The sequence below is a fragment of the Corythoichthys intestinalis genome, chromosome 7, assembly GCF_030265065.1.
Source record: "Corythoichthys intestinalis isolate RoL2023-P3 chromosome 7, ASM3026506v1, whole genome shotgun sequence".
Classification (NCBI taxonomy): Eukaryota; Metazoa; Chordata; class Actinopteri; order Syngnathiformes; family Syngnathidae; genus Corythoichthys; species Corythoichthys intestinalis.
In genome coordinates, this window is record NC_080401.1 from 41,007,583 (window position 1) to 41,035,372 (window position 27,790).

Sequence of the window (27,790 nt, forward strand, 5' to 3'; positions counted from 1 at the left end):
TTAAACAAGGGCGGCAGAGGTGTAGAATGGCGCCCAGCAAGTTAATATCTTGACACCGTTCTCTTGGATCGCCTGGGCTTAAAAAGAGTCTTGATGAGCTTCAATTGGCTGCAATTATGACGTCAGGAATGATACCTCTGGAACAAAACACGATTTGACCAACATTTTGACAACCGATGCTGACTAAAAACGACATAATGTCCAGGTCATAAAATCGCGCCAGCAGCCCCCCTGCATAGAGAGCACCAGTGGTCAACAAGGGGCAAGTGTGTGAAAGTGTCTAACTCGCGTCATTCTCGGGACAACTCTAAATGTGTGAAAGCAATGACACGAGTAAATCCCACGTCACCTTGCACGGGAATTTCCTGGGAATGTGTGTGAAAAGGGCTTGGCTGACCTTCTTGAGAACAAAAAAATGTCACTTCCAGGTACTGGTGGACGATAATGATTGGTCCGATTATCATCCCAATAAATCCAATAACATTATTAATTGGACCGATAATATGTATTGTGCTGACTCGCTGGGAGATCATTTGACCATTTGCTGGGCATTGCTGCCACCTGCTAGTCAGAATAATTCGCTGCATCTATAATTTGGCCCTCAAACTCATTCACTTTACACAGTGCTGTGTCTAGCGGTAGCATTGACAATCGTGAATGCGTTCTGTTAGTTATGTTTCCCCCTCGGAAATATATGTAAGTATTTATGTTTACTATATAACAATACAATAACCTTTTGGTTATTGATAGGCTTGCTGTCCTAACCTGTCTCCCAGGTTAAGAAAGTTGTTTCATGGACCAAGACCACAACAGTCTCCTGTAGCACCAAATATTTTTATCTGATGACAAAGCACAATACCTGCTGGGTTTATGTTTTAGTTCAGTGCTCATTGTTCAGGAAACACATCTTCAGTTATATTGACTAATTGATTGTGATTGACTGAAATTATATTTATTTGAAAAAAATAAATATTGGCACTTTATTTGAAGTCAAAACTGTTCTTGTCTTTGTTTTGTTCATTATAATAATGCTCATGTCATTATGAAAATTCTGGTATGGTCAAAGGCAAATCTATGTTGAATCCACCATTACTATTATTTTAAACCTCTAGGTGTTCAAAAACTCCGGTGAATATACATTTAAAAAGTTATATATTTATCATCGGTTATTGATACCAATATCCGCTTGAGGAGCAGGAAGTTATCGATATCAGTTTTTTAAAAAATCGATATCGTGCACCCCTAATTCCGGGTCAAAACACATCAAAAATCAAACAAACCAAAAACAAATAGAAACAAAAATGCCATGATAGATGATTCTCTCATATTCTTTTTTTTTTAATTATTATTTCAAAACAAAATCAAAACAGAAATGAAATAAAAAGTCGTTATCAGTTTTCCGATTTTGATTCTAAAACGAGAAATGGAATAAGAAGTCATCATCCGTTTTCCGATTCTGGATTCCTAAACAGATATGGAACGAGTGAACTATACACTGATATTTTTTTTTCTTTGGAAACAAGATAGTGAAATAAGTCGTTTTCAGAGTTGAAAACATGAAATCAAATCAGTTGTTATCCGTTTTTGGATTCTAAAACGGATATGGAATGAACAAATGATGCACTGATAGATATGGAAAACAGGCCAAAGACTTGATTATCATACAGTGGAACCGCATCAAGACTGAACAATCCTAATTTGGCAACAAAATGTTTGCACTGTGTAATCCTTGAATAAATGTATGTCAACAAAACATGTCCAACAGCGCTAAATAACCATGGCTGTTATTTGTAGCACCTTATTTTGGTATCGTTCAATAATATTGCTATCATATTGCTTTCCAACGAAAAAGGATTACTTTTACAAAATACTGAGAAGAGCAACAATCCAAGCACAACAAATAGGTCACTCGCACACAACATTGCAGCATGATCATAGGTTACAATCTGTTGGAATGGTAGTATTTTCAAATATTGTCCAATTACTGTGCAGGAAACTTCTGTTCAACAAGCAGTAACACCCCACACTGTAATGCATAGCTGAAATGGTGCCTAATTTTGGCCAACCAAGCAAACAGCAATGAAATCCCCATTGACTGACATAAAAAGTAGACTTTTACCTCCACGGCTCTCGCTGTCAGCTGGCTTAACCTGGATGGGGCGAGTCATCTGTAGAGGAGGAGAGAAGAAAATCAGGTTAGAGGTGTTGGTTGAACCGACCAGCGTGAAAATCCAGTCGACCATATTAATAAGATCTTTGAAATACAAATCAACGTATCATTGACAGTATTTATTGTTTGTTTATTAGCTGCTTGGAGCGCCTGCTAGGCAGTTTTAGTGAGAGGTCGAAGGGGGGATTGAGCAGGGAAGTGAAGAGGCAACCCTAATAAAGGTGAATCCCGCATCAGGACGTGCGAGAGGAAGATCAATCCGGGCCTATCGATCGGGGGCCCTTCGGCCGCAAGTGAGTGTCTGTCTGGCTGGGAAGGATTCTACGGTGAGAAGGCTCACTCTAATCCACTGGACCCTGATAAGAATGGCATTGCCTGGATTAGACAGCTCTGTCACCGTGGCCTTTGTATCAGACAGTTGGCCCCTCACACGTTCACCTGCTTGTTTTATTGGTGTTTGGTTTTCAAGCTCAATACTAGTGAAAGTTTCAACTGTCAGCTGTGTTATCAAAAGTAGTTATACACTGAAACTTAAGTGCAGTGACTAAATTGAGATACTAGCATAGTTTGTGTACTAATTGATATGCTTGACAATGCTTTATTATTTGCATTGTCAATCAATTTAGTGTTTATTTAGTTTACTGAGATATTGCTAATGATTTTCTGAAAATTTTATTGTTTGCTAATAAGTAATTGTCAGTGAAGTCCTTTGGAATCTTTTTTTGATTATTTTGGGCTATAAACACATTTGACTTTGAATAGCATTAACCAATATACATTGATTTTGCTATTTTACCTACTAACCTCATTTGCTACTTTTGCTACTATTTTTTTTCGTCTTTTTACTCTCCAAACCATAATCAGAGCCAACAATGTCCAGTTAGAGTGTGATTGACCATTTTTTTCCAGCCCTAAAATTGTATTAACAAATTTAAGAACTTAAAGCATTACGGCAAGGCAAATTTATTTGTTTAGCACAATTCAACACAAGGCAATTCAAAGTGCTTCACATAACATAAAGATTTATGAGCAGAGATAAAATGATGAGTAAAAATCACATCAAATCAACAAGTTAAAACAAAGACAATTGAAACAGGAAATAAAATTATATATAAAAATCACATTAAATAACGAATAGATTAAAAGAAAAAAAACTAATAATAACAAATCAGAAATGGAAATAAAGCAGAAAATGAATACAAAGCAAATAGCTTTGAAATTAAAGAAACAGACAAGTCATGGATATGCTGTGATTAAAAAAAAGTTTTTAGAAATGTGACAAATGTGACTATAATTAATCACGGTTAACATTAATTGATGTTAATAATAATAATTAATAATGTTAAAAATTTAACACCCCTTATATACTCTGTCAGTGCTTAACCTCAATAGCTGCCACTGACAGTGCTGCTCTGAAAAGGAACTGTTTTTAGAATGACGACATAGTAACTTAGGCATATTCACACTTAAAACATTCAAACTAAGGAGACACAAACTACATTCCGAATGTTCTAATGTACTAATGTTAGTATTTAATCGATTAACTCAACAACCAATTAAAGCAAAACTAAGTAACTTTTCAGTTTTTGTCGATTTTAGCGACGCCAATGGACATAAGCGGTAGTGTTTTGCTATAAAGAAGACTGCGTTTCCCATGAGGACCTGGGCGCACCCGCACAGTGTCGTAATCCCATGAGGACCTGCGTGCACCCGCACAGTGTCGTAAAATTAGCAATCGATCAAAAATCTATCTAGTCGCCTGCAAATCTATTAAACGACATTTCTGTTTCCAGCGACTGTGTGAAGGATGAATAGGAATAAGGTAATGAATCCACTTGTGGCTAAACAATAACATATGACGGTTAGCAACAATGGGGCTAAGTGTGGCTAACCCCACACAAACTTGTCAGCGTTGACGAGTCAGCGAGTGAAAGCCGGGCCAATGTTTATTATTGAGTATCCTGGTAGCCTTCATTTTTTCCCTCCGCGGACAAAACCTTTTGTCTCTTTCGTTGCTCTGCCGTCTTTGCAGAATTCGCGTAAAAGCGTTCGTATCCACATCAGTCTTTATAATGAATAGGGATGGAAATTGATAAGATTTTTTACGATTCCGATTCCGTTATCGATATTGCTTAACAATTCGTTTTTTTATTGGTAAGTCGATTCTAATTTGGGCTAATGGACTGTATGAGGTTCTGGGTTCAATATGTTTATGGTTCATTCGCTTCGGAGTGTCGGTTAGAACACAAGGAGCGGAGAGTGGAGTTGGTCTTTGGCACTTTTAATCCAACTTTGCAACAGGCACAACTATATACAGGCAATGGCACTTGATATGACCATCACTCAATGAGCAGATGAGAGCATGCGTGGAAAGATGTTTATGTATTTGTATGTGTGTGGAAGAAGACTGGAATGTGTGGGTATATGTGTGGTTCTGAAAGGAAAGTAAAGTACATCATATTGGTGCTGATGCAATAAATAATGCAACTTGACTGTAAAGCAGTCAATAACACACATACATGACTCGTAATATTATAATGACACAAAGGGGGGGCGCGAGCACGCATGCACAACTAGGCCACACGCTGCGTGCACGTGTGGTCATCTTGGCCATAAAAGTGGCGAAAACTAAGCACTTTACGCTCATATGGATGTACAACATCATTTTAAGATGCTAAACTAACACATTCCCTCTGAACACAAATGTGCAAGGCAAATATAATGTAAACGCGCTCGATGCAGCGAGAAGGAGCAGGAGCAACCAGCTTATGTAACAGTAAAAACACGAAACGGTCGCGCTGATAACGGCTCTAACTTATCATAAGACCTTTACGGCATGGAGAAGAAATACTAGTACTTACATTCGTTCATGGACGCACAGATTAATCCTCTAACAGGTGGCCGTACTCTGCTCGAAATGTGCACCTTACGCCTATTCTCGGTCCCAGAATACGCAGCGCGAATGACGTAGGACAACAACAAGAACTTACCGGTTGCTATGGGAACGAATGCATACCCATGGAATCTTTCCAACAGGAGTATTAAAATTGCTATTAAAATCATTTAGGATTATTTTAGATGCTTATATGCTATATTTTTCTTATAGAGTATTCGACGAGGAATACGATAGATCCATTAATAGACTTTTTTTTGGGGGGGGGGGGGGGGGTCACCATTTCTTTAAGTAGTCTCATGAATGATGACATGGCCGGTAAAAGTCAATGCAAATTCACTCGTCGACAACTCTCTCCAGGTTATACTTGATGTGAGGTCTCGCCAATGGTAAATACCATATTGACCCGTATATAAGACGACCCCTCATTTTCAAGACTCAAGTTTGAAAACCGACTTTATGAACACCAAATTAATTTTTATACAGAAAATTACAGTACACCTGAAACAAATGATTATAACAATATATTTGAGAGAAAAAGCATGTTATTTTGCCTAATACAAATCTTAATATCTGAACATTTTAATATGTAAACTAAAGTGCAATCACATTCGTAAATGAATGGCTTCTGGTTTTTGAAATGTAAATAGACTAATCTATTGTGATAAAACAACAAAATTGCAATAACTGCATTAACCATAAGGGGTCGCTTTGGCCTGGGGAGTCAAGTTCAGCATTCGCTTCAATGATATCTGGCGTCATCTAGCGTCGTGAATGGGTATAATGTCTAGATCTCAAATATAAGACGACCCCCACTTTTTCAGTCTTTTTTTCAATGCAAAAAACACCGTCTTATATTCGGGCCAATATGGTACGTTGCCGTGCCTGCCGATTCGAAAATGTGTAATATGCGTAAACTTTAAAACGTAAATTGTGCTGGTTGGAACCAATAAGAAAATCGTTAGATAAACTGCGAAACGATTCCATGGAATTGGACCACTCGGAACCGGTTCTCTTTAAGGACCGTTTCTCGATTCCCATCCCTAATAATGAATGGGGAAAGAGGAAGTTACATATGCCGCAAAGCAGTCAGCACATTTGTAGTTTTTTTGTGAGGCAGTGTTCCTGCCATCCTCCTCAAAGATAATTAGTGCTGGTGAAAGTGACACAGACCCCCTTAAGATATAAAAGAGGTGTCATTCAACTAGTTGTCAGTCGACCTATGTTTCATAACATAAATGTTATGAAAATATTTTATAAAAGGTTGAACAGTTACCTAGTGTTGCTTTAATATGTTACATTACACTCATTTCTATGTTTAACAAGTATTACGGCCTAATAACTTCTTCCACCCAACCTAAAAAATGACAGCTCAAAACGTAACCATTTAATTTCCCTGAACTGTCATGCTCGAGATGAAAATGTGTGGCTCATTTAGTCATTTGCACATTTTTATGAAAGGCGTCAATGCAATGCTTTGATGTCATTGTGAGCCGTGAGTAAACAGTTTACCTTGCTACCCCTTATTACAAGCAGAGAGAAACATTAACGAGAAACTCAAGGCTCGTAAGTGTCCTTAATAGCAAGTCATTACTACGGACGTGCATTGTTGACATGGGCATTATTGTAAGTTGTCTTAAACCTTTTTAGACTTTATTGTCGTGACTGCGAGAAGAAAGATTTACATTTGGGGTACTAAAAATGCCTTCTACCAGACTGTCATCCTTAAAACTCTGAATCGAGGTTTCTAGTTAAAACCATATGACGAGATTTTGTTCATTCCGTGTATATTTTGTCGGATTGTCATCCTGTTAAGTTACCAAGCAAGGCTGAGAAAAAAGGTCAGATTTAAAGACAGGGCAGTCCAATAAAAGCATGACATGTTCAAGGAGAAACACTATAATGGGATTTTAAAATGTCTTAATAACATGCTGATATATGGGGGAGAAGCCCGGGCCTTATTCATTAAGTGCTAAACGTATCCATTTTCACCTTGAGGAAGAGAGTAACCTTCCTGCGCTGAAATTATTCCATAAATGTACCTGTCGTAAATAATAACTAGCGCCGGATACGTCTTTGTAGGAAAACAGGGAGGGTGTTATGCTTGTGAGGGGTTGCGGTTTTGAGCTCCCCCTCCCTGTCAAATGTTCTTTCTTCCCATCATAGAGCAAAGTAACTAAAGTTTGCTAATGCTAAGCCACGGGGCACATGCTGCTCCGGCTGCATAGATTTCAGAGTCGAACGCGTCAGTGTCAAATACACTTGTACCCCTACAGAAGCACCTCTGAACCACAGCAAAAACATCCTCCAGACAAGAATCCCATCCACCGGAAATCTTTGGATTCGTCTTTGAAATGTCACGCGGACAAAAGACGCCTCGATGGAGCCGGTTGACTTTTTGTTCAGACGTATGACGGAGGAGGCCAAATCCGTCGCCGCGCTATGATCTCAGCCGTCTCCGCGGGGCGCCCGTGTGTGGGAGGCAGCTCGCTCTAAAGCTAGTTACTGTTCACTCTCCAACATAGCGGCTTAATGGCCTATTTATGTGCCCGAAAGCAATGCATGATGGTCCTTAACAGCCATTACCAATGGGTTCGGTTTGTTCCATCTCCCTCAGAGACAGTGTGTGGGACTTTCACAAATAAATGAACGGCTGTTATATCCAAGCTGCTAACAAATGCACACAGTGCTGATTAGGACTGCCACTGATAAGACAAGGGTACAGGGCTTAGTTGCCACTGTCTGATTGGACGGCTCTGGTGCTTGCTTGGCAAGAAGCTGTGGTATGAAAGGCACACAGAGAAAATAGGTGCGATATTTTCAGTAATGTGAAATCTGAGACTTAATTGAGGCTGTTTTATAAACATTTGAAGTATGATGTATTACTTTGAGTGTTTGGAAGGGTTGGGAATCTAGCAGGAGAACATTCCTGTTTAAAGGGATCCACAGATAGGAAGACTTGTAGTTCGTAAAAGATAAACGTTATTACGGTTTGGAATAATTTCACTTACTTAAGGTACGGTTATCAAAAATATCCCAGTAACGACGGCAACTAATTTATTAAAAAATGTGTCACGTTAAAATATTTAACGCAATTAACGCATGCGCTGCACGACCCACTCACGCATTGTCGCATTCAATCTATAATTGCGCCGTTTTACCTATATTTAGAGCTAAAAGGCTGCGTAAAATTAGTAGAGTGAATTTTGGCAGTCTTTGGAACCTTATCTTAATTGGCTAAAGCCTTACAATCCCTCCTCAACAATTAGAAATATCGAAGCAATGTGAGGAATAAAGGTAGTAGTTGATCTTTTTCTTAACACCCTATGTTATTTCCCAACGCAGAGAAGATATATCAATTGGTGCCACTACGCACAGTCATGGTTGCACTTCCAATCATGCATTTGGGCAGAACAGTTAAATGGCTACAGTATCATTTACTGAAAGCTCAACAAATACACTAGATAGCAATATTTAGTCACAATATACAAAGTTACATTTATCCTTTAAGAATTACAAGTCTTTCTATCCATGGATCCCTCTCACAGAAAGAATGTTAATAATGTAAATGCCATCTTGAAGATTTATTGTCATAATAAACAAATACAGTACTTATGTACAGGATGTTGAATGTACCGTAATTTTCGGACTATAGGCCGCTACTTTTTTCCCTCATTTTGATTCCTGCGGCTTATAGTCCAGTGCGGCTTATATGTTGATTTATTTGGGTTAATAGCTAACACTTTATTTGACAGCGGCGTCATAAGACTGCCAGAAGACAGCCATAATTATGACATGACACTATTATGAGGATCAATGAATGCTTATGACAAGTGTCACTAAATGTCATCCGGCAAATTATATCACTAACTTTATGTCCAGCTTGGATCCATCACATGCTGTCAAAAGTGAGATAATTTGACATCTCTCATAAGCATTCATTAATGCTCATGGCAGTGTCATGTCATAATTATGATGGTCCTATGACAGTCTTATAGCGCCACAGTCTAATAAAGTAGCTAACTAGCAATTAATGAAACAACTGGAACAGTAAATGAAGAAATTATTAGCACAGAACATGAATTTTGAATGTTATTTACATCTGTAGAGCTGCAATGCATGCTAGGAGGCATGTTGGATGACAACAGTGTTGACAGCAGGTGGCAGCAGAGGTTCACTGTCTCCCCCATGCGGGAAGTGATGGCAAAATGACGCTTCTTGAATTAATGAAGCTTTGCAGCCAATTGGTTCAAGCTTTGCAGCCAACTGGTTCAAAGCTTCATAATGATTCATTTGGTTTTATGACAGTCTTATGATGCCGCTGTCAAAAAAAGTGTTTCCGGTTAATAACTTTTGATGTAAATATCCCGTAATATAGTGAGCACAGCTGCGGCTTATAGTCCAGTGCAGCTTATCTATGAACAAATGCCTTTTTTGTGTCAAATTTGGTGGGTGGCGGCTTATAGTCAGGTGCGCCTTATAGTCCAAAAAGTAGGGTATATATTCGAGTTTTATTCATTTTTTTTCTTAATGCCTTGCCAAAATGTATATGATCGGGGAAAATTATCGGGAATGATTGGAATTGAATCGGGAGCAAAAAAAAGCAATCGGATCGGGAAATATCGTGATCAGCAGATACTCAAACTAAAATGATCGGGATCGGATCGGGAGCAAAAAAACATGATCGGAACAACCCTACACTCAAGTGCGTTGCTCGAACATTTATATTTGGCTCAAACATGATAGGACACACCTTTTTGCGATTGTTATATGTGTTTTTCTTAGTTGCAGATTTTTAAAGCCTAAACTAGCTTCCAAAATGGCTGCCCCTCTAGAAGCTCGTCAGAAACAAAGAGCTATGATCGAATTCCTTGTTGCAGAGGGAGAAACCCCTCTAAGGATTCACAATGTCTACAATGATGATACCATAGACTATAGTACTGTAAAAAGATGGGTACAGCGATTTAAAAACAGTACTGAAGACCATGAAGAGGTGAGTAAAGCCAGCATAGCCGATAAGCCCCTTAGTGGTCGCCCATCCACCTCTGTCAACAAAACTTATGCTGATGAGTTAGTTTTAGCTTTAAAAAATCTGAAGAAAAACACACATAACAATCGCAAAAAGGTGTGTCCTATCATGTTTGTGCCAAATCTAAACAAGATTGGTAAAATCCTGTACGAGCAATTCACTTGAGTGCATTACTTTTTGAATGCCCCTCATAGTTTAACTATTTGTTGTTTACGTCACAGGGCGGTGGCATCACACTTCCAGAGTATGACTCTAGCGACAAACATGTCATCTGTTCAACCCTTTCAATTTGAATCCGAGAGGAACATTAATGAGCATGACAGCACTGTCGATATTTCACAATATGAGCAGCAAAAGAAAAATAAACAGGAAAGACGGGAGGAGATGAAAGTAGGGGAGAAAAAACGGTGTTCTGCCAAAATGTGCTACACCGGCAAAACCTCTACAAGTGGCGAATTTGACACCCAAAGTACTACCGTGTGATTTCAACTTGTGTTGTTTAGATGCTTACAGTCAGAACATACTAAAGATGCCTTAAGAAAATACTTAAATGTAGTAATACCAAATAAGAGTGGTTTAAATATGCTATGTGACAAATGTGGTCAACAGATCAACAATATGCTTTAAAGCTACCACAAGAAAACACAATGCTTAAAAGTATGAGAGGGAAACGCATGCAAAAACTATTTTGAGGCAATGAAAAAGTGATAAATGTCCTTTTTTAACATATTTGCAGTGTCTGTGTAGTGACAGTGACAAACTACGTCATCATCCCGAGTGTCCATTGCGCACATAAAACACGGCACCCTCCGTAGGTCAAAATATGTACTAAATATTGTAGATTTTTACATCAATGTCAATATTTTATGTATTTCTAATAACATATTTCAGTAAAAAAGAGCAATTGTGGCTTATTAGAGCCTATAAGTCTAAGTCCGAGGTTCCCTTTAAACACCCGAAAGGCATTCAGCCAAATTGTTTCAAATAAATTTACCACAGAAGTCAGATTTTTGAACAAGCAGACATACAAATCTAGAATCTCACAGCTGTGAGACAGATGTGATAAACAGTAGACAACGTACGACACAATAGCTTCAAAACACTTAGTTTCATCAATACTTACAATACATTCTGCAAACAATATCTACACATCATTGTTCAAATCACGGTGACATATAAAAACGCAGAAAAACATTTGATATGCACAAATCAATTTCACTAGATTTTATGGGTTTTGTGTATGTATGAAGCAAACGAGATTGAGCATAAGCAAATGAAGACCATATCTACAGTGAGGAATTGTGGTGGCAGCGTCATACTCTGGGAAACTTTTAAATATCAAAGAGAAGTATTTTTACATTATTTTAGCCCTTAAAAACTACCAAAATTCTAGAACCAACATGAAGAGAAATTGTACGAAATACAAAATTTGGACTGCAGCTATGGATTATTTTAGTAGTCGATTAATTTATGAACTAGCTAGTTTGAATAATCGAGTAATCAGATGAGGAACATAAAGAAATTAAATACCTGAGCTGAGCCTCAAACGGTATAAAAAAAAATAGATGAGCATCTAAGTACAACAAAAGAACAATTGGCTTACATAGCAAAAGTCCACTATCTTAAATGCCATAAAATACTCATGTTTTTAATTTTTTATAATACTCTTAGCGAATGGTTCAAACACATATTCCCACAAAAAAACGGCTAAATATACCCATAAACTAAGTTACAAATGCATTAAGAAACATTAGCCTAAACAAAAACTTAGCTTATGTTGGTCATAACAGGGAGCCACTGGATTCAGCCATGTGAAATGTGTTATGTGATATTCACTGTTGCCATGGGAGGGCAGTGTATTCACCCAAATCGATAAAACTAAATTCAAACACTTTCAAAACAAACCATTACAACAGCACTTTAATTAAACGAATACTCGAAGCAGCAAAATTTGAATCATTTTTCTAATCGAATTACTCGAGTTAATCGATTAATTGTTGCAGCACTATACAATATACACACGTCTAGCAAGCGAACATACTCAGCCAGGATTCAGCGGGACTAGGATTTACCATTACACCATATACTTAAATGTGGGCTAAAATAAACTTACATTATTTTTAGCTTTCAAAATCCATTCACTCCCTGCTGTACTTCAAAGTACATTCTTCTTTCCATATTTTCTACGTTGACTATAACAAATGTGTATGAGGATAACCTTGACGTTTGAAAGAGAATACAAAAACATTCAGCCATACATTTTTTTCTTTCAGCGCCAGCAGGGCACATACTGTGTATATACAGTAAGAACAGTTCAGATGACGTCTATGGACAACTTACCCAAGGACAAATACAGTATGTTTCTACAATGTATTTCATTCTTACAGGAGTACTTGGAGAAAACCAACGCACACAGCTCAAAAAATGTTGGAACAGTGATGCCGACATTTAGACAATTTGGAAAAAGGGCATTAAAATGCAGGGACAATTATATGATGACTCATTGCCATGTTGACGTAAATGTGCAATGGTTCGTTTTGACGCCAATGAGCTCTGTGATGACTCACAACAGTTCCTGTACATCTTCAAATACAGTAAGTTACCAGTCTTTGTGAAGTTTGGAGTTCAAACTCTCTCTAGCCGCACAAGGTACTGCTGCTCTCAGGCCTCCGGAAAATCTATAATTCCATACGCCTTCATTGAGCCGCCTCATTTGCTCAGTTAAGCCTCCAGTCGGTTGAATTAAAGCTCTTAGCACTAGCACGCTGCTGTTTTATATGAAGGGTGTGATAGAAACCCCTGGGCCGACAGTATGTAATGCAGTGTGGACATGCTTGGAATATGTGCTCAAATGTGCTCGGGATTTATATGATTTTAAAGATGGAGGGTCAGATAATTGTGTGACTAGGGGAAAAAAAATAACATCATTGGACCACGTTTAGACAAAAAGCCAATTTCTACAAAATGAAAACAATAACAGAGCTTGTCACAATTATGCAAACAAATAAATGACAAGTAAATTGCACAATTTGTTAAGAGTATAAAAAGAAGTGTTAATGTTTTGTGCCAATACTGTGCAATATGTACTTTTCGAGATGCCCTACAAAAGATGGCCACCACCCACGCACGCACACCTCCATAAAAAAAGTAGCTATTCACCCTTTTCCAAGATGAAGATTGACGTCTGATACTGTGGCATCCAGTTGTCCTTCTGTTGTGAATTTCAGTAAGAGCATTCGTTCATTCACTGCCCACCCTTCCACTTAAAATGGATTGGACGTCTAGCACTGTCAATGGCAGCCAATTATGTAGAAAAAAAATATTGTTTTTATCTGGAAAAGAGGCACCCTCCCACCAATTTATCGTTCCCACCAATTCGTTTCACCTTCATTCGCTGCCAACCCTCCTACTTCAAAAGGATTGGATACCTATCACCATCAATGACAGACAATAAGTTAAGCATTGCCTGCCCAAGCCAGGATGGCAATTTCTGTACAGTCAAGTGAGTATGCAGGAATTAAGAATTAAAATAAAATCAAATTTAAATACAGTGGTACCGCTACATACCAATTTAATTTGTTCCAGGACCTGGTTTGTAAGTCAAAATGGTCATATTTCGAGTGGGACTTTTCCCATAAGAATACATTATAATTGGATGAATTCGTTCCACAGCCCAAAAACCTACAATAAATCCATCGTAAACACTGCAGGTACAATTACAAATAGCAATTACACATGGCAAAACAAATAAATTATGAATACAAATTGGAATAATAATAATAATAATGTAACAAATTGGGTTCTAATGTTGCGGTTGTGTTTTGCATGCTGTTCCTGAATGCACCATATGAATGAGGAGAGAGTAAGAGGGGAGTGTAAAGAGTTTTTACTTTCACTTGTCATGTTCTGTTGTTGTTGACGTGAGATATGGCGGACAGAGCTGTGTTGTGTTGCACAAGTTCTAAAATAAATGATAACCTGACAGAGCTGGCACCTTCCTTGCCGATGTTACTATAATAATTGTCACCTTAACTTATAAAGACTAACGAACGGAGGGCCGTATTGTCGAGAAGTTCACTGATGCGCACACCACGCTCATATTTTTTATCATTTCCATCTGAATTTCATTGGTAAGCGCCGCCTTTTTCCTTTTTTCACCACCTGCACTAACCTTATTAGGACAAATGTTTATTCCTCTCAAGAAAATCCGCTGTCCCTCCATCTTGCGGGAAGACTATGAAATTGTGATGCTGTCATAAATCGTATTTCGAGCATGTCGTCATATGTCGAGACAAATGACTAGTCATTTTACGTCGGATGTCGAATGGATCGTATGTCGATTCAAATGTATGTCGAGGTACCACTGTACGTTCAAAAACAGATTACAATGACACCATTTTTTGCACACTGAGAGCTAAGAGGCTGAGAAAAATAACACAACAAACATAAGTATCATTTAATGAAAGCACAACAAAAATAATAGTCCTATCTCTCTCAAAAAAAAAAAAACAATGTTCACAAAAAGAAAAGCGCTCAATACAAAGAGAACTGGCATTCCCAATGAAAATGACAAAATAGCTATGCAAAATACACATAAAACTTACTCAGACTTTGGTCAAACTCTATTCAAACATTTCATTTAGCTCAACAAATACACTGGATGCCAATATTTAGTCACAATATATGAACTATCAGAGGTCTCGTACGTTGTGAAGCCTGTACTCAAATGACGTGGCTGGACCAGTAAACCGGGAACTACGGCGTCGGTCGAGGGGCAACACACGCTCATTGGCTTGATTTCTAAGTAATTTAAAACTCGCCATTGACACATTGTGATGTACTTCACTCACTACCTTACGTAGTTAAAGACACTGTGGAAGAACAGCAGGGAGGCCATGTGACGTCACCGATCGGCGACGTCAACAATGGCGAGCTACTTGTTTATTTTTGATTGAGAATTTTACAAATTTTATTAAAACGAAAACATTAAGAGGGTTTTAATATAAAATTACTATAACTTGTACTAACATTTATCTTTTCAGAACTACAAGTCTTTCTATCCATGTATCCCTTTAACAGAAAGCATGTTCATAATGTTAATGCCATCTTGTGGATTTATTGTTATAATAAACAAATAAAGTACTTATGTACAGTATGTTGAATGTATATATCCGTCTTGTGTCTTATTTTTCCATTCCAACAAAATTTACAGAGAAATATGGCATATTATAGGGATGGTTTGAATTGCAATTAATTACGATTAATTAATGTTTAAGCTGTGATTAACTCGATTAAAAATTCTAATCATTTGACAGCCCTACTAATAAGTACTATCCCCCCGAAAGACTAAGACGAAAATTAACAGGGCTGCTAAAAACAACACTGCTCAGTGCTGTGGTGTGGATGAAATCCAGACAGAAATGAGTTAATAAAACGTAAAATTAACAGTACATCACTCCCAAAACCTATCCTTTGGCTTACTCACAAGAAAAAGTAAAAACAGAAAGCCATGGATCATTATGTAAATCAAGGCTAAACTAACTAGTAACCAATAAGCCCACAGGAGGCGACATCAAGGAATGATGATAATGATACGATAAGGCACAGGTGGGTATGCCTTAAAAGCTGGCAGGACTGGACATGGTGAACAAAGCGGGTTTGACAAGGATGGAGACAGCTTGAAGTACTAATCAGACAGGAGACGAGACACCGGCTGACAAGGGGGAGCCTCACCAAAGCCCATCACAATCAAAGCCTTTTCCAAAAAGGACATTTGACAATTTGAAATGGGAATATGACAATAATAAAGCAGTCCCACAGCAACAAGTATTAAAAAATGGGGTGGGCGAACGACTACTCTACTTATAGCAAATGTCAATGGCACTTACTTACAGTATTTGCAATAAAGTAACCATACAATATGCATGATGTCTCTTGGCTTTTGCTCCTGTTTAATACGGAGTAATGCTTGTCCTGGGATCATTAATGCATTTAGTGGGCCATCAAAGATTATGTTGGTGCAACGCTCAGTAACTGGGACATAAACAGCCCCCTTCTGACTGGGCCCTCAACGCTGATAGAATTAATACATCCAATAATTGATCCCAGCTACTGCTTCGGGGGGACGGTCCTCTCGTAAATCTGCTAGGTACAGTAGGATGGAGGAGGCGGGCCTCAAGGGAGACATGAAGATATCATTTACATTTTTCTTCTAGAAAACGTGGAAAATAAAGGAATTGAAAAGGCTTAACTAAAAGTTAATGTGTGTAACAACAGTAAATGTTAAAGTTTTCGCAGTTGTGTAGTCCCTTTTGTTAAAATTCTTTGTACTAAGCGGGGCATGTGCGTTAATTCCGTCAAATATTTTAACGTGATTGATTGAAAAAATTAATTACCGCCCGTTAACGCGATAATTTTGACAGCCCTAGTTTAAAACAATGAATTCAATCCTGGTTAGGTTAAGCTATACACACATAAATCAGACAAAATTACACATATATTGTGCACAAAAATACAAAATACATTTCATTTTTCACTCGCCCAATAGCGTAATGCTAATATACAATGGTAGAAACGATTGCATAAAAACTACCACTTAAGAAACAACATAAAAAACAAGTTTAAAAAAAATGTGAAAAGAACTGAGATGGGATTATAATATAAATTCATGATTAAATTTGTTTTTTAATCTTTTATTTTTGATGGACCAGATCCCTCAGCCCTATAGTAAAAAATGAGGATTTTTATAGGCTGATAGACAGATAATCGTAAAGCTAAAATGAATGTCAGGGAAAATTATGAGTACTTCTACCGTCGAACTACTCAAGATTGAGCAAACGTTGTTTGCTGTAAGGTAAAATTGTGGTCTTACAAAAGGGTAAGGCAGTGAAGTCGAACGCTTTCCATTCCGTCAACACATAATTACTCATTCCACCAGCTTCACATCTGCCAACTTCAAAGACAAATGCATGTAATTGACTTTATTTGAATTCATTTTCATTCTAATCAAACCGTTGTAAGCTTTGGTGCTTAATGGATGCATTAACACTGCCCTATTTTAAAACATTTACTCATTTACAGATGACATATTGCGAACCCATGTGAACACGCACTACACATGTTTGTGTTTTTTCTTCCCGTGTGATTTCAAATGTAACCGACGTTTGCAAAATATGCTGGCAGCAGCAGTGTGACGCTTCTGATAAGCAGCACCGGTCATCGCAAAGAAGATGGCTAGCTATAAGCTTTCGGATTCCTATCAGGACCAACAGGATTTAGAACTTGAATCGCTGACTTGGAATGACACCTGCAGGCCAAGTCCGCATTCCCTGCCTATCCCATAATGCCGTTGCCACCATGGAAAGAAAGGATGGAAAAGGAAAGAAAACCGTAAAGTTAATCATTATCCTCTGGGGTGATTGCAAAGCAGAGATTACGTTCTGGAAAGGGCACTTTTAATGACAAAAATGGAGTCACTTCATTTGAGTAGGTGCCGCTATTTACAAACGCTGAATAGCTTCTTTTTGGAGCATAATTGTTGATACCCATCTGTTTCATGGCTTCTTGTGATACACCTATTAGCATTAGAAGGCCACCGCTAAATCACCAACATGTGCTATTCATAGCGCCATTACCGCAAGGCTAGTGCTACCGCATCCCTGATGAAGACTATTAGACCGTCTGTTGTCTTTTTTTTTTTTGCAACGTAGAAAAAAAGACAAAAATCCATCTTCTGTATTGCTTTTTAGTCAAACTAAGCATTTAGCACTTCAAGTGTGCAAAGCAAAGCAACTTTACTTTACAGTAGGGGTGCACGATATCCATTTTTTGAAACAGATATTGATAACTTCCTGCTCCTCAAAGCCGATACCGATATTGATAAACGATAATAAATAAATAATTTTTAAAAAATGTATAACCTGAGTTTTTGAACACCTGGAGGTTTTAAAAAAATGTGGTGGATTCAACATAGATTTGCCTTTGATCTCACCAGATTTTTCATAATGACATGAACAAAACAGTGCGTTTCACTTCTGCACTACCCGACAGCCAGATAAGAATGAATGCACTTCCATAAACCATAAGGCTTGGTCTTTTCTTGCTTTTATTGGAAGACACTCGTCTTAATATTGTGAAAGTACAACAGAAAAAGGCACATATTCAATATACAACTAACTGCACAATACACTTATATACACAACTATTTATGTATAGCATAGCACACTAGCTTGAGCTACTAAAGCATTGGTTGGCTTCTATAACACAACTTATGAAGTTCTGTACATGTCACCCTTCACCACAGAAGTAAACATATATTGCACATCCATGTTACAGTAAACAAAATATTTACATATATTTCGGAGGCGAAAACGTAACAGAAAGCATTCACGATCGTCAATGCTACCGCTAGACACTGCAATGTATAAGTGAATAAACCAAACTACTGCAACAAAAAATAGATGCAGCGAATTATTCCGACCAGCAGGGGGCAGCAATGCCCCGCAACTGGTAAACTGATTTCTCATACTAGAGTGTGAACTGTAAAGCCTGCGCAGTACATATTATTGGTCCTATTAATAATGTTATTGGATTTATCGGGATGACGTCATAATTCCTATTATCGGACCGATAATTATCGAACCAATAATTATCGTGCACCAGTACTTTACAGACAGTTGTCAACAATTACTTTATATGTGTGTGCTCATTCATGCATGTATTTGTACACCAACCGGTTTCTGCTGCCATACAAGGTACTGCCAAACCCACAGATGTAGGGCTAGTCTCATCTGGTTAGGTGCTATTAAAACTAAGTCTACTGCTAGTAAGGGGCGTGATAATACATTAAAAAAATGATCTATCGCGACACTTGGTAGCCCAGATGGTTATCGATATGCTCCCACCAAAAATCGATATATTGATTTAAAAAGGTGTCACTGTTTAAATAAATAAATAAATAAGTAACCAACAGGTTGCTACCAAAATCTTCTATTAGAATAGTCTATGTTTGGTTGCTGGCTGCCATTGATGGCGCTAGACATCCGATTCATTTTGATTGGATTGGACGTCTAGCGCCATCATTGGCACTGAAACTAAAGCATTCACAGCCAGTTTTGTGGGCATTTATGGGTACGTTTAAAACTGTTGTGACGGCCCAGGCCGTATAATTTTTTCTTCGAGAATTTCAGTCAGCTGATCGTCGCCTCCGCCAGCTGGCTGCTTCCCCTCCCACTGTGACGACTGCTGATTGATGCCAGTCGGACAGGCGACGTCGCCGCTGACTGGCCATGACGAAAAGGCACCAAGCTTCAAAAACCTGTGGCTGTCAACACTTTGGGAGGTCGCCTTTGACAGCACTCGTGCCGCAGTCCTCCTCGCTAGTTGTTTGCCCGCCATTCACTCTCGTGTGCATTTGATCGCTAGTTTGATACACTCCCGCTTTTTCGGTGAGGTCTTTTGTGTTTTGCCTCTATTGGATCGTTTTTGTTCACCACTGTAAGTAAGAGCACTGAAGCAGTAGGGGTAAGTCTCCATTTCTGTTCAACCCGTTTCTCCTGTTTTGTTTAGTGTAAGAAGCTAGGTTAGTAGCAGTGTTTTCTTTGTTCTTTTTTTTCACGATCAGGGTTTAGTTAGCGGGTGGGGTTTAAGTGTAGTTCCTTTTGTTTGTTGTTTTGGCCTGGGCTTACCCTAAAGCCGCGCTTCTTCCGCATTTTGTATATATTCATTGTAAGTTTGATTATTGTGTAAATAAATGTGTGTCCACTTGAAAACTTGTGTGGCTTGTTTTATGTTACGCCCTTCGTGAGCCGTCCTTGGGACATAACACTGTTCATTTTAGGGCGTTTACAGGTTACTTCCTGTTGATTTTGAGTCATTTCCTATTCATTTGGGGATATTCTTAAGTCACTTCCTTCTCAGTGACCCGAAATCAATAGGAAGTGACCCGTAAATGCCCCAAAAGGAGAAGGAAGTGACCTGTAAATGGCCAAAAGGAAAAAGAAGTGACCGAAAATCAACATGAACTCATTGCCTGGCATTGGTTGGCACTGACAACCATAGACATCCAATCCGTTTGAAATGGTAGGGATGGGGCATTCGTTCGTTCGCTGCCACCCTCCCAGTTCAAAACGAGTGGACGTCGACTAGTGTCAACTAGGGTGACCATATTTTGATTTCCAAAAAAGAGGACACTCGACCCGGCCTCGAGATACTTAAATTTTACTTGAAGTTCACTCAAAGATGACTTAATATCGCTTTAATATATCTAAAGTGTGCCTCCTCCATCTGGATAGAAAAAAATCGTTTTTGTAAAATATATATAGCTATATGACCAAAGACACAAATTGAAATTCACAGAGGTTACCTTTGTTATTCCTAAAATAACGCAAAAAAACTGTGGAATAGTAATTTCAAATAAATGCCTTTTCTGTATTGGCGAATTTTTGAATCCTTGAACAAAATAATAGCCGTCTTTTCAATTCTTACTGTACAAGTAAATAATCTGAAACAATGTTCTAAATAATACCTCTTCTGTAGAAAATCCATCTTTAACAAAAAGCACATTTCTCTTTCCAGTAAAGCAATGTTAAGTAATCCGTAGCCTCAAGATGTTGACAAATTGTTATTCCCACTCAATCATTATTCTCATTCAATGTTCTACATTACATGCAAACAATAACCGGAATAAACTGACAAACGATTCATCCAGCATGTTTCCAAACTCAGCACTTCAAAACTACATATCCCATAATGCCCAGCACAGCTTACCTCACTGACAGCTAGCACCGGTAGCCGAGGCAAAAATCAAACTTGCTATTGGTTTAAAATTTACAATTATTAAAACGTAACGATGTGACACCAAACAGGATTTTTACACATCACACCAGTACAAAACTCCAACAGAAGTCAACAGTTGCTGAAAGGTAAGTTTAGCAAGTGTACATATTGATAGCCTGTGAGCTCCTCTCGACACGAGCCATGAAGGTTTGTTTGTGAATGAGAATTGGCAGTTGATGCCATGATAAAGCCAGTCTGTGACTGCGCACACATGGGCAAATTTGTATCCAAAGTAAAATAAAGATATTTTTGACTTAATTACATTTTTAGGTAAATTTGATTGTATACATATTTAACACAAGTCTTAACAACTGGGCAGGCTCTTTGGGAACACGTCACAGGCCCAACAGTACCGTAGTATTTTGTGCAAATCGTCACTCAAAAAAGAAACTGACATTTTCATGATGTTTGGTCACCCGTGTTAAATTTCACAACAGAAGGATGAAAATAGATTGTTTTCCTATTTATTACTTATATCAAAGAATGATTTCCTGACCAATGCATCGATAATTGTTGTATCGCCATATTGTGAGATTGTTATCGCGAGCCTTGTATCGCAAATTGTGTCGTATCGTGAGGTACCCAGAGGCTCCAACCACTACTCTCAGTGTATTCATGTGTTGACCTGTACAAGGACTAAAAACTACTTTGTTGTGTCTATTTATATGAATAATTATAACACAAAGAACTATTGTTCTATGATAGTTACATCAAAATACTCAATTTATCAGGTAAAATGAGTCATTATTCTACTATTTCACTGTAAAGTAATAATAAATGTTTTGTAAAAATTTACCACACTACAGGGAGTGTCATCAATAACCCTGACATTTTGAAATGACCCCCCCCCCAAGAATCTGATTTTTTTTTTTTCCCCAATTCACTCTTAAACACAGTGCCAAATGTCTAACCATACCAAAGATTTAGAGTTATTGTACTACAATGAATACCTCAACATACAAAGTTAATTCGTTCCAGTACCTTGTTTGTAACTCAAAATGGTCGTGTTGAGCAGGATTTCCCCATAAGAATATATTTAATTCAATTCATTCCACAGCCCGAAAACCTCCACTAAATCCTTAATACTGTTGGTACTATAGTAATAACAGAGCAAAACAAATAACCAATTATTAAAATCGGAATAATAATAATAATAACCTGTAATAATGTAAAGAATCGGGTTATAAAGTGGCGGATGTGTTTTGCGTGGTGTACCTGAACGCACCGCATGGCTGACTTGAAAGAGAGAGAGGACTTTTTACCTTCACTTTTCATGTTCAGCTGCGCCGGACAGTCGGCATGTTGTGTTGCACAAGTTCTGAAAAAATGATTAAACACCTGGCGAAGCTGGTGATTTTTTTGGCGATGTTACCACAATAATAATTGTCACCTTGACTTATAAAAAATCGCGAACCCTCGAGTTCATAGAGATTCTACGGCCGTATTGTCGAGCCAGTTCACGGACGCTCACATCACGGTCATATTTTTCTGTAATTTCCATCTTCATCTCAAGGGTGAGCCTCACCTTTTTCCTTTTTTCACCACCTGCACTAACATCCTTGGAACCTATGTTGATTTCTCTCACAGGAAAATCCACCGTGCGTCCATCTTGCGGGAAAAAAACAAACAAAACTGCGGCGCTGTCATAAATTGTCGGATTTAGAAACAAATGGCGAGTCAAATTTTACGTCGGATGACGAAAAGATCGTGTGTCGAAGTGATTGTATATCGAGGTACCACTGTATTGTTATGCAGCACAGTTCTATTTGTGACCATTAAAATGCGTAAAATTAGAAAAATCATTTTCCAATTAGCTGGAAAAATACTTGATTCTAATAATAGTTAGTCCTTAATTTTTCAAATAAACTAATTTGTAGTTCTAGTGCCAAACTACTTTAAAGTCCAGACAATAAAAAGAGTAACAATAAATAATGCCACCTTTCTTAGACAGTTTTTTTTTTTTGTCTCCGAAAAGTTCTTCTAAGAAAGCAGCCTGAAGTCCATCTCCTTTGCAGCCCTCTCTATTATTATCGCGGTTTCACCCGAGCGAAGAGGCCAGCTGTGTGACGGCCGCCGTCCTCATTACAGCGACAGCAGACCTCAGCTCTCATCAAGATTTCATGAAGGTGGCACCCCGTGACTCAGCACACACAGCAGCGTGTCACGGGTCTAGGAAAAGGTTCTCGTCATGAACACTTTGAGTAAGTGTGTAAGTTTGATTAACTGCAAATAATGAAAAAAAAATTACATTACGCTGAATATGGTTCTAGTACTGCGTGTGCCCATTCAGCCAAAACCCGCTGCTCTGTCATTCTCACACTCGGCTGTCTGCTTGATTATGTCTTCGTGTCTTGTGGAGTATAAGCTTTCGAGCAGCGGCCCGACGAGAGCGCTACATGACTTGTGCAGTGGACGAGTGTGCTGTGTGGGTGACAGAAACAGTGTGCAATCATGAGGGAAAGGGCGGGGGGGGGGTATGGGCAGTAGATAGAGGGATTGAGCTAATGCCCAAATCCTGTCCTACTGAGCCAGTAGTGAGGGGGAGATAAAGAGAAGCAGAGGAAGAGATGGAGGAATAGAAGCTGGAAAGGGACATTAAAGATGTGGAGGTGTATGTTGCCAACAAGATTTTTTGGGGCTCTGTGAAGGGCAGGGTTTAGACGGCCACTCCCATCAAAAGTGCCTTTGGTGTTTTTAACACATAATTCAGACTGTTAAAACTGTTAAGGTTACTTTGATCTGCAAATAATTTGGTGCAGAATACAAAATTTTGATGTTAAACTTTCCTGAAAAGAAGAGATCGGTGCCAAGATACTCTTTTATGTACTTCTAATTAGGGTTGCAGCTATGAATTATTTTAGTAGTCGATTAATCGATGAACTAGTTAGTTCAAATAATCAGATGAAGAACATAAAATACCTGAGCTGATCCTCAAACGTTATAAAAAAACAAATACATGAGGATCAAACTACAAGAACAATTGGCTAACTTAAAAAGTTTGCTATCTTAAATGCTATTAAATGCTTACTTTGTTAATTTTGTTTTGTACAATACTCTTAAATGATTCAAACACATATTCCCATAAAAAAAAAAAAAAGACTCAATAGACCTTTAAACTAAATTATGAATGCATTAAAAAACATTAGCTCAAACACAAACCTAGCTTATGTTGGTCTTAACAGGGAGCAGCTGGATTCAGCCTTGTGAAATGAGTTATGTCATATCCACTGTTGCCACTAGAGAGCAGTCTATCTACCCAAAACAAAACAAACCATTACAAAGCCACTTTAATTAAACTCGAAGCAGCAAAATTAAATTTGAAAAATTTTCTAGCCTAATTACTCGAGTTAATCGATTAATCGTTGCAGCACTATTTCTAATTGTCTTTTCTTTACTATGAGCCAGGTTTGTTTTTGTTGTTAATCACTTTGAGGACCGTTCTGGTTTTGTAAAGGGCTATATAAATTTTGATTTGATGTGTGTGTTCGAAAAGCTTGATTGCATGCATATACTTTTGATAAGGTGATGGGTGCAATACCTAACCTCACAAAGAGATATTCTCCAAACCCTTTTTGTGTTAGATGATATGTTTTCAATATTTTGCAATGTTGCTCTACTGTTTATAACCTGTTTCGACCATAGTATGTGTAAAGGCCAAAAACACCTATGACCATACCTGCTGTTTGTTTTGAATTGTCTAATATAGTGTATCACAAAAGTGAGTAAACCCCTTGCATTTCTGCAGATATTTAAGTTTACATTTTCATGGGACAACACTGACAAAATGACACTTTGACACAATTAAAAGTAGTCTGTGTGCAGCGTATATAATAGAGTTAATTTATTTTCCCCTCAAAATAATTCAAAATATAGCCATTAATATCTTAACCCATGGCAACAAAAGTGAGTAAACACCTTAGTAAATACGTACATTCCTAAATGTCCAAATTCAGCATCTACAGTCCTCCGATCTACCAATTGAGTACTGCTTGTCATTTTCCCTCCAAAATGTCACGTGACTCAGTACAGGAGTGCTGTCAGCACTGCTGCAGTGATTGAAGAGGTGGGGGGTCAGCCTGTTAGCGCTCAGACCATACGCCGCACTCTACATCAAATTGGTGTGCATGGCTGTCACCCCAGGAGGAAGCCTCTTCTGAAGACGCTACACAAGAGAGCCAGCAAACAGTTTGCTGAAGACATGTCAACAAAGCACATGGATTACTGGAACCATGTCCTATGGTCTGATGAGAAGGGTGGGCCTTCTTGTGTGCCGTCTTCAGAAGAGGCTTCCTCCTGGGGTGACAGCCACGCACACCAATTTGCAGTAGAGTGCGGCGTATGGTCTGAGCACGAATAGGCTGACCCCCCCCCCCCCCCCCCCCCCTTCAATCTCTGCAGCAATGCTGACAGCATTCCTGTAACGAGTCACATGGCAGTTTGGAAGGAAAATGACAAGCAGTACTCAATTTGGACATTTAGGGATGTACGTATTTACTAAGGTGTGTACTCACTTTTGTTGCCAGGGGTTTAGATATTAATGGCTATATTTTGAGTTATTTTGAGGGGAAAATAACTGAACTCTATTATATAATCTGCACACAGACTACTTGTCATTGTGTCAAAGTGTCATTTTGTCAGTGTTGCCCCATGAAAAGATATACTTAAATATCTGCAAAAATGCGAGGGGTGCACTCACTTTTCTGATTCCCTGATAAAACTATTCAGTGTTATTTTCTTCTGTTGAATGTATATCCTAACAAGTTGAATAAATATCAAGCTTAAAAACGGTTCGTCGAGCATGTTTGGTTGTCAATGAGACATCAATATTACAAATTTTGACAAAAGATTTTGGGATATTTTTGTCATTTTGGGTCCAAAATGTTGATTATAATTGGTCAGTGAAGAAAATAACAGTTTGGACATAAATGGTAAGGTGTCCTAAAAAAAGGGATCCAACCAGTCCATTGTGAACATTTTTTTCTTTGAAATATAAAGGCAAATTCAAAGGCATGCAAATTCAGACAAAATAGGCTCAGGTGTTAACGGGTTGAAAACTTTGACCAACAATCTTTTCCCTGAAGGTCATTTATACATTGTGTTGTCTTTCATATTAACAAGCTGCTTGGAAAGGCAATTGTAGCATTCATCAGTTTGTTTAGTTATGTTGTTTAACTCATTCAATGCCAAAGAAAATTATATCTGTCACTCAGTGATGAGGTTTGTCGTGTCATGGGATACCGTATTTTTCGGACTACAAGTCGCACCCGAGTATAACTTGCACCAGCCATAAAATGCCCAACGAAGAGAAAAAAAACAAGTGGCACCAGAGTATAAATCGCATTTTTGGGGGAAATTTACTTGATAAAATCCAACACATAGAACAAATATGTCATCTTGAAAGGCAATTTAATATAAAAATACAATAGAGAACAACCTGCTGAATAAATGTACAGTGTACAGTGCATGAACCACGAAATGCGAATATACTGTCCTCACCAGGACGCTACGGCTCAGTCCTGGCTATTCAGTGAACTTCCAAATGACGATGCTGGACGTCCGTATAATTTTCTGAATCAATTTGGTCCTCGATACCAAACAGGTTCGCATCAACGTAAATAAATAATTAGGTGCTCTTACAGCACTGACATAAACGGATAGCATGCGTTCGCTAGTATTAGCACATCAATCAAACAACCACACAACTGGCTCTAAGTGTCCGATCGCGGGTGGTGAACACACAACAACAACAGAAAAGATGATACACACAGGCGTTGCTTCTGTAGAGATATTTTACAAGCATAGACAATGAACGTAGTTTTGCAGCGGTGTTTCTCTCTCGCTAACTCGCCCACTCACTCACAGCTACATAGCTGTCCGTCTTCTATGAGCGCTCTTCTTCACATAAACAAGTGTGACTGTGCCCCCACGTGGGCGTGAAAGCGCCACAAACTAAAAGCATGCATTTCAACATAAAAAGTCAATAATAAAATTGAACACACTTTGCCAAAGGCAAAACGCAAACGTGGCCATAGCTATTAAGAGTTATTCAGATAACTATGGCATAAAGAACATGCTAACAAGTTTGCCAAACCATCAGTGTCACTCCAAAACACCAAAATAACATGTGAAATGATATCATAATGTGTTAATAATTTCACACATAAGTCGCTCCTGAGTATAAGTCGCACCCCCCAGCCAAAATATGAAAAAACACCATTTATAGTCCGAAAAATATGGTAATTTCCTGCTTTATTTTGAAGGCGTTTCCCTCCTCATTTCAGAGCACTTGCCTTTCCTCATGTCCTCCCTGATCACCAATTGGTTCCACCTATTCCCCATTACCTTCTGTGTATAGTCAGTGTCCGCTTTATTTTGCGCCAGATAGTCACCCGAGCCAGCTTTTCGTCTATAGCCAAAGAAATGAATCTGATCCTAAACCATTTGAAAGCCATTTTATTTGTTTGCTACTTTGTATTTTTGATAATGTTTTTGTCATTTTTCGTGTAGTGATTTTTTTGTTTAAGAACCGGCCTTGTTTGTTTTTACCCTGAGTCAAGAACTGTGAAATAAATACCTTTTTTTGATCAAGAAACATCTGCATTTCAGTCCTGCCTTGAGTCCAGTCCTGAGAATAACAATGATTTTGACTGCATGGGCTAACAGAGATCATTCATTCCTCCCAGTTCAAATGGATTGGATGTCTAATTGGCAATAATACAACTATCTGCTACTATAAAGTAAACAACAGAATCTTGACTTGTCACAATGTCCCTGTTGGCGGTCACGCCAACCATCTGCACACATTTTAGGTTATGGCATCACTCCCAAAAAAGCAGGTTTTGGCTGGGTTGCTTTTTTTCAC

General features: G+C 38.3%; 1 protein-coding gene across 8 annotated transcripts in view; it reads right to left on the bottom strand.

Moving 5' to 3' along the window:
• Positions 1–27,790, bottom strand: part of celf5a (cugbp, Elav-like family member 5a) — a 700,629-nt gene that overhangs the window by 316,645 nt on the left and 356,194 nt on the right. For all 8 annotated transcript variants that reach the window (XM_057840946.1, XM_057840949.1, XM_057840951.1 and 5 more), the window contains exon 4: positions 2,120–2,168. In XM_057840946.1, the coding sequence (XP_057696929.1) occupies positions 2,120–2,168 (49 nt within the window). The remainder of the gene's footprint in view (positions 1–2,119; positions 2,169–27,790) is intronic.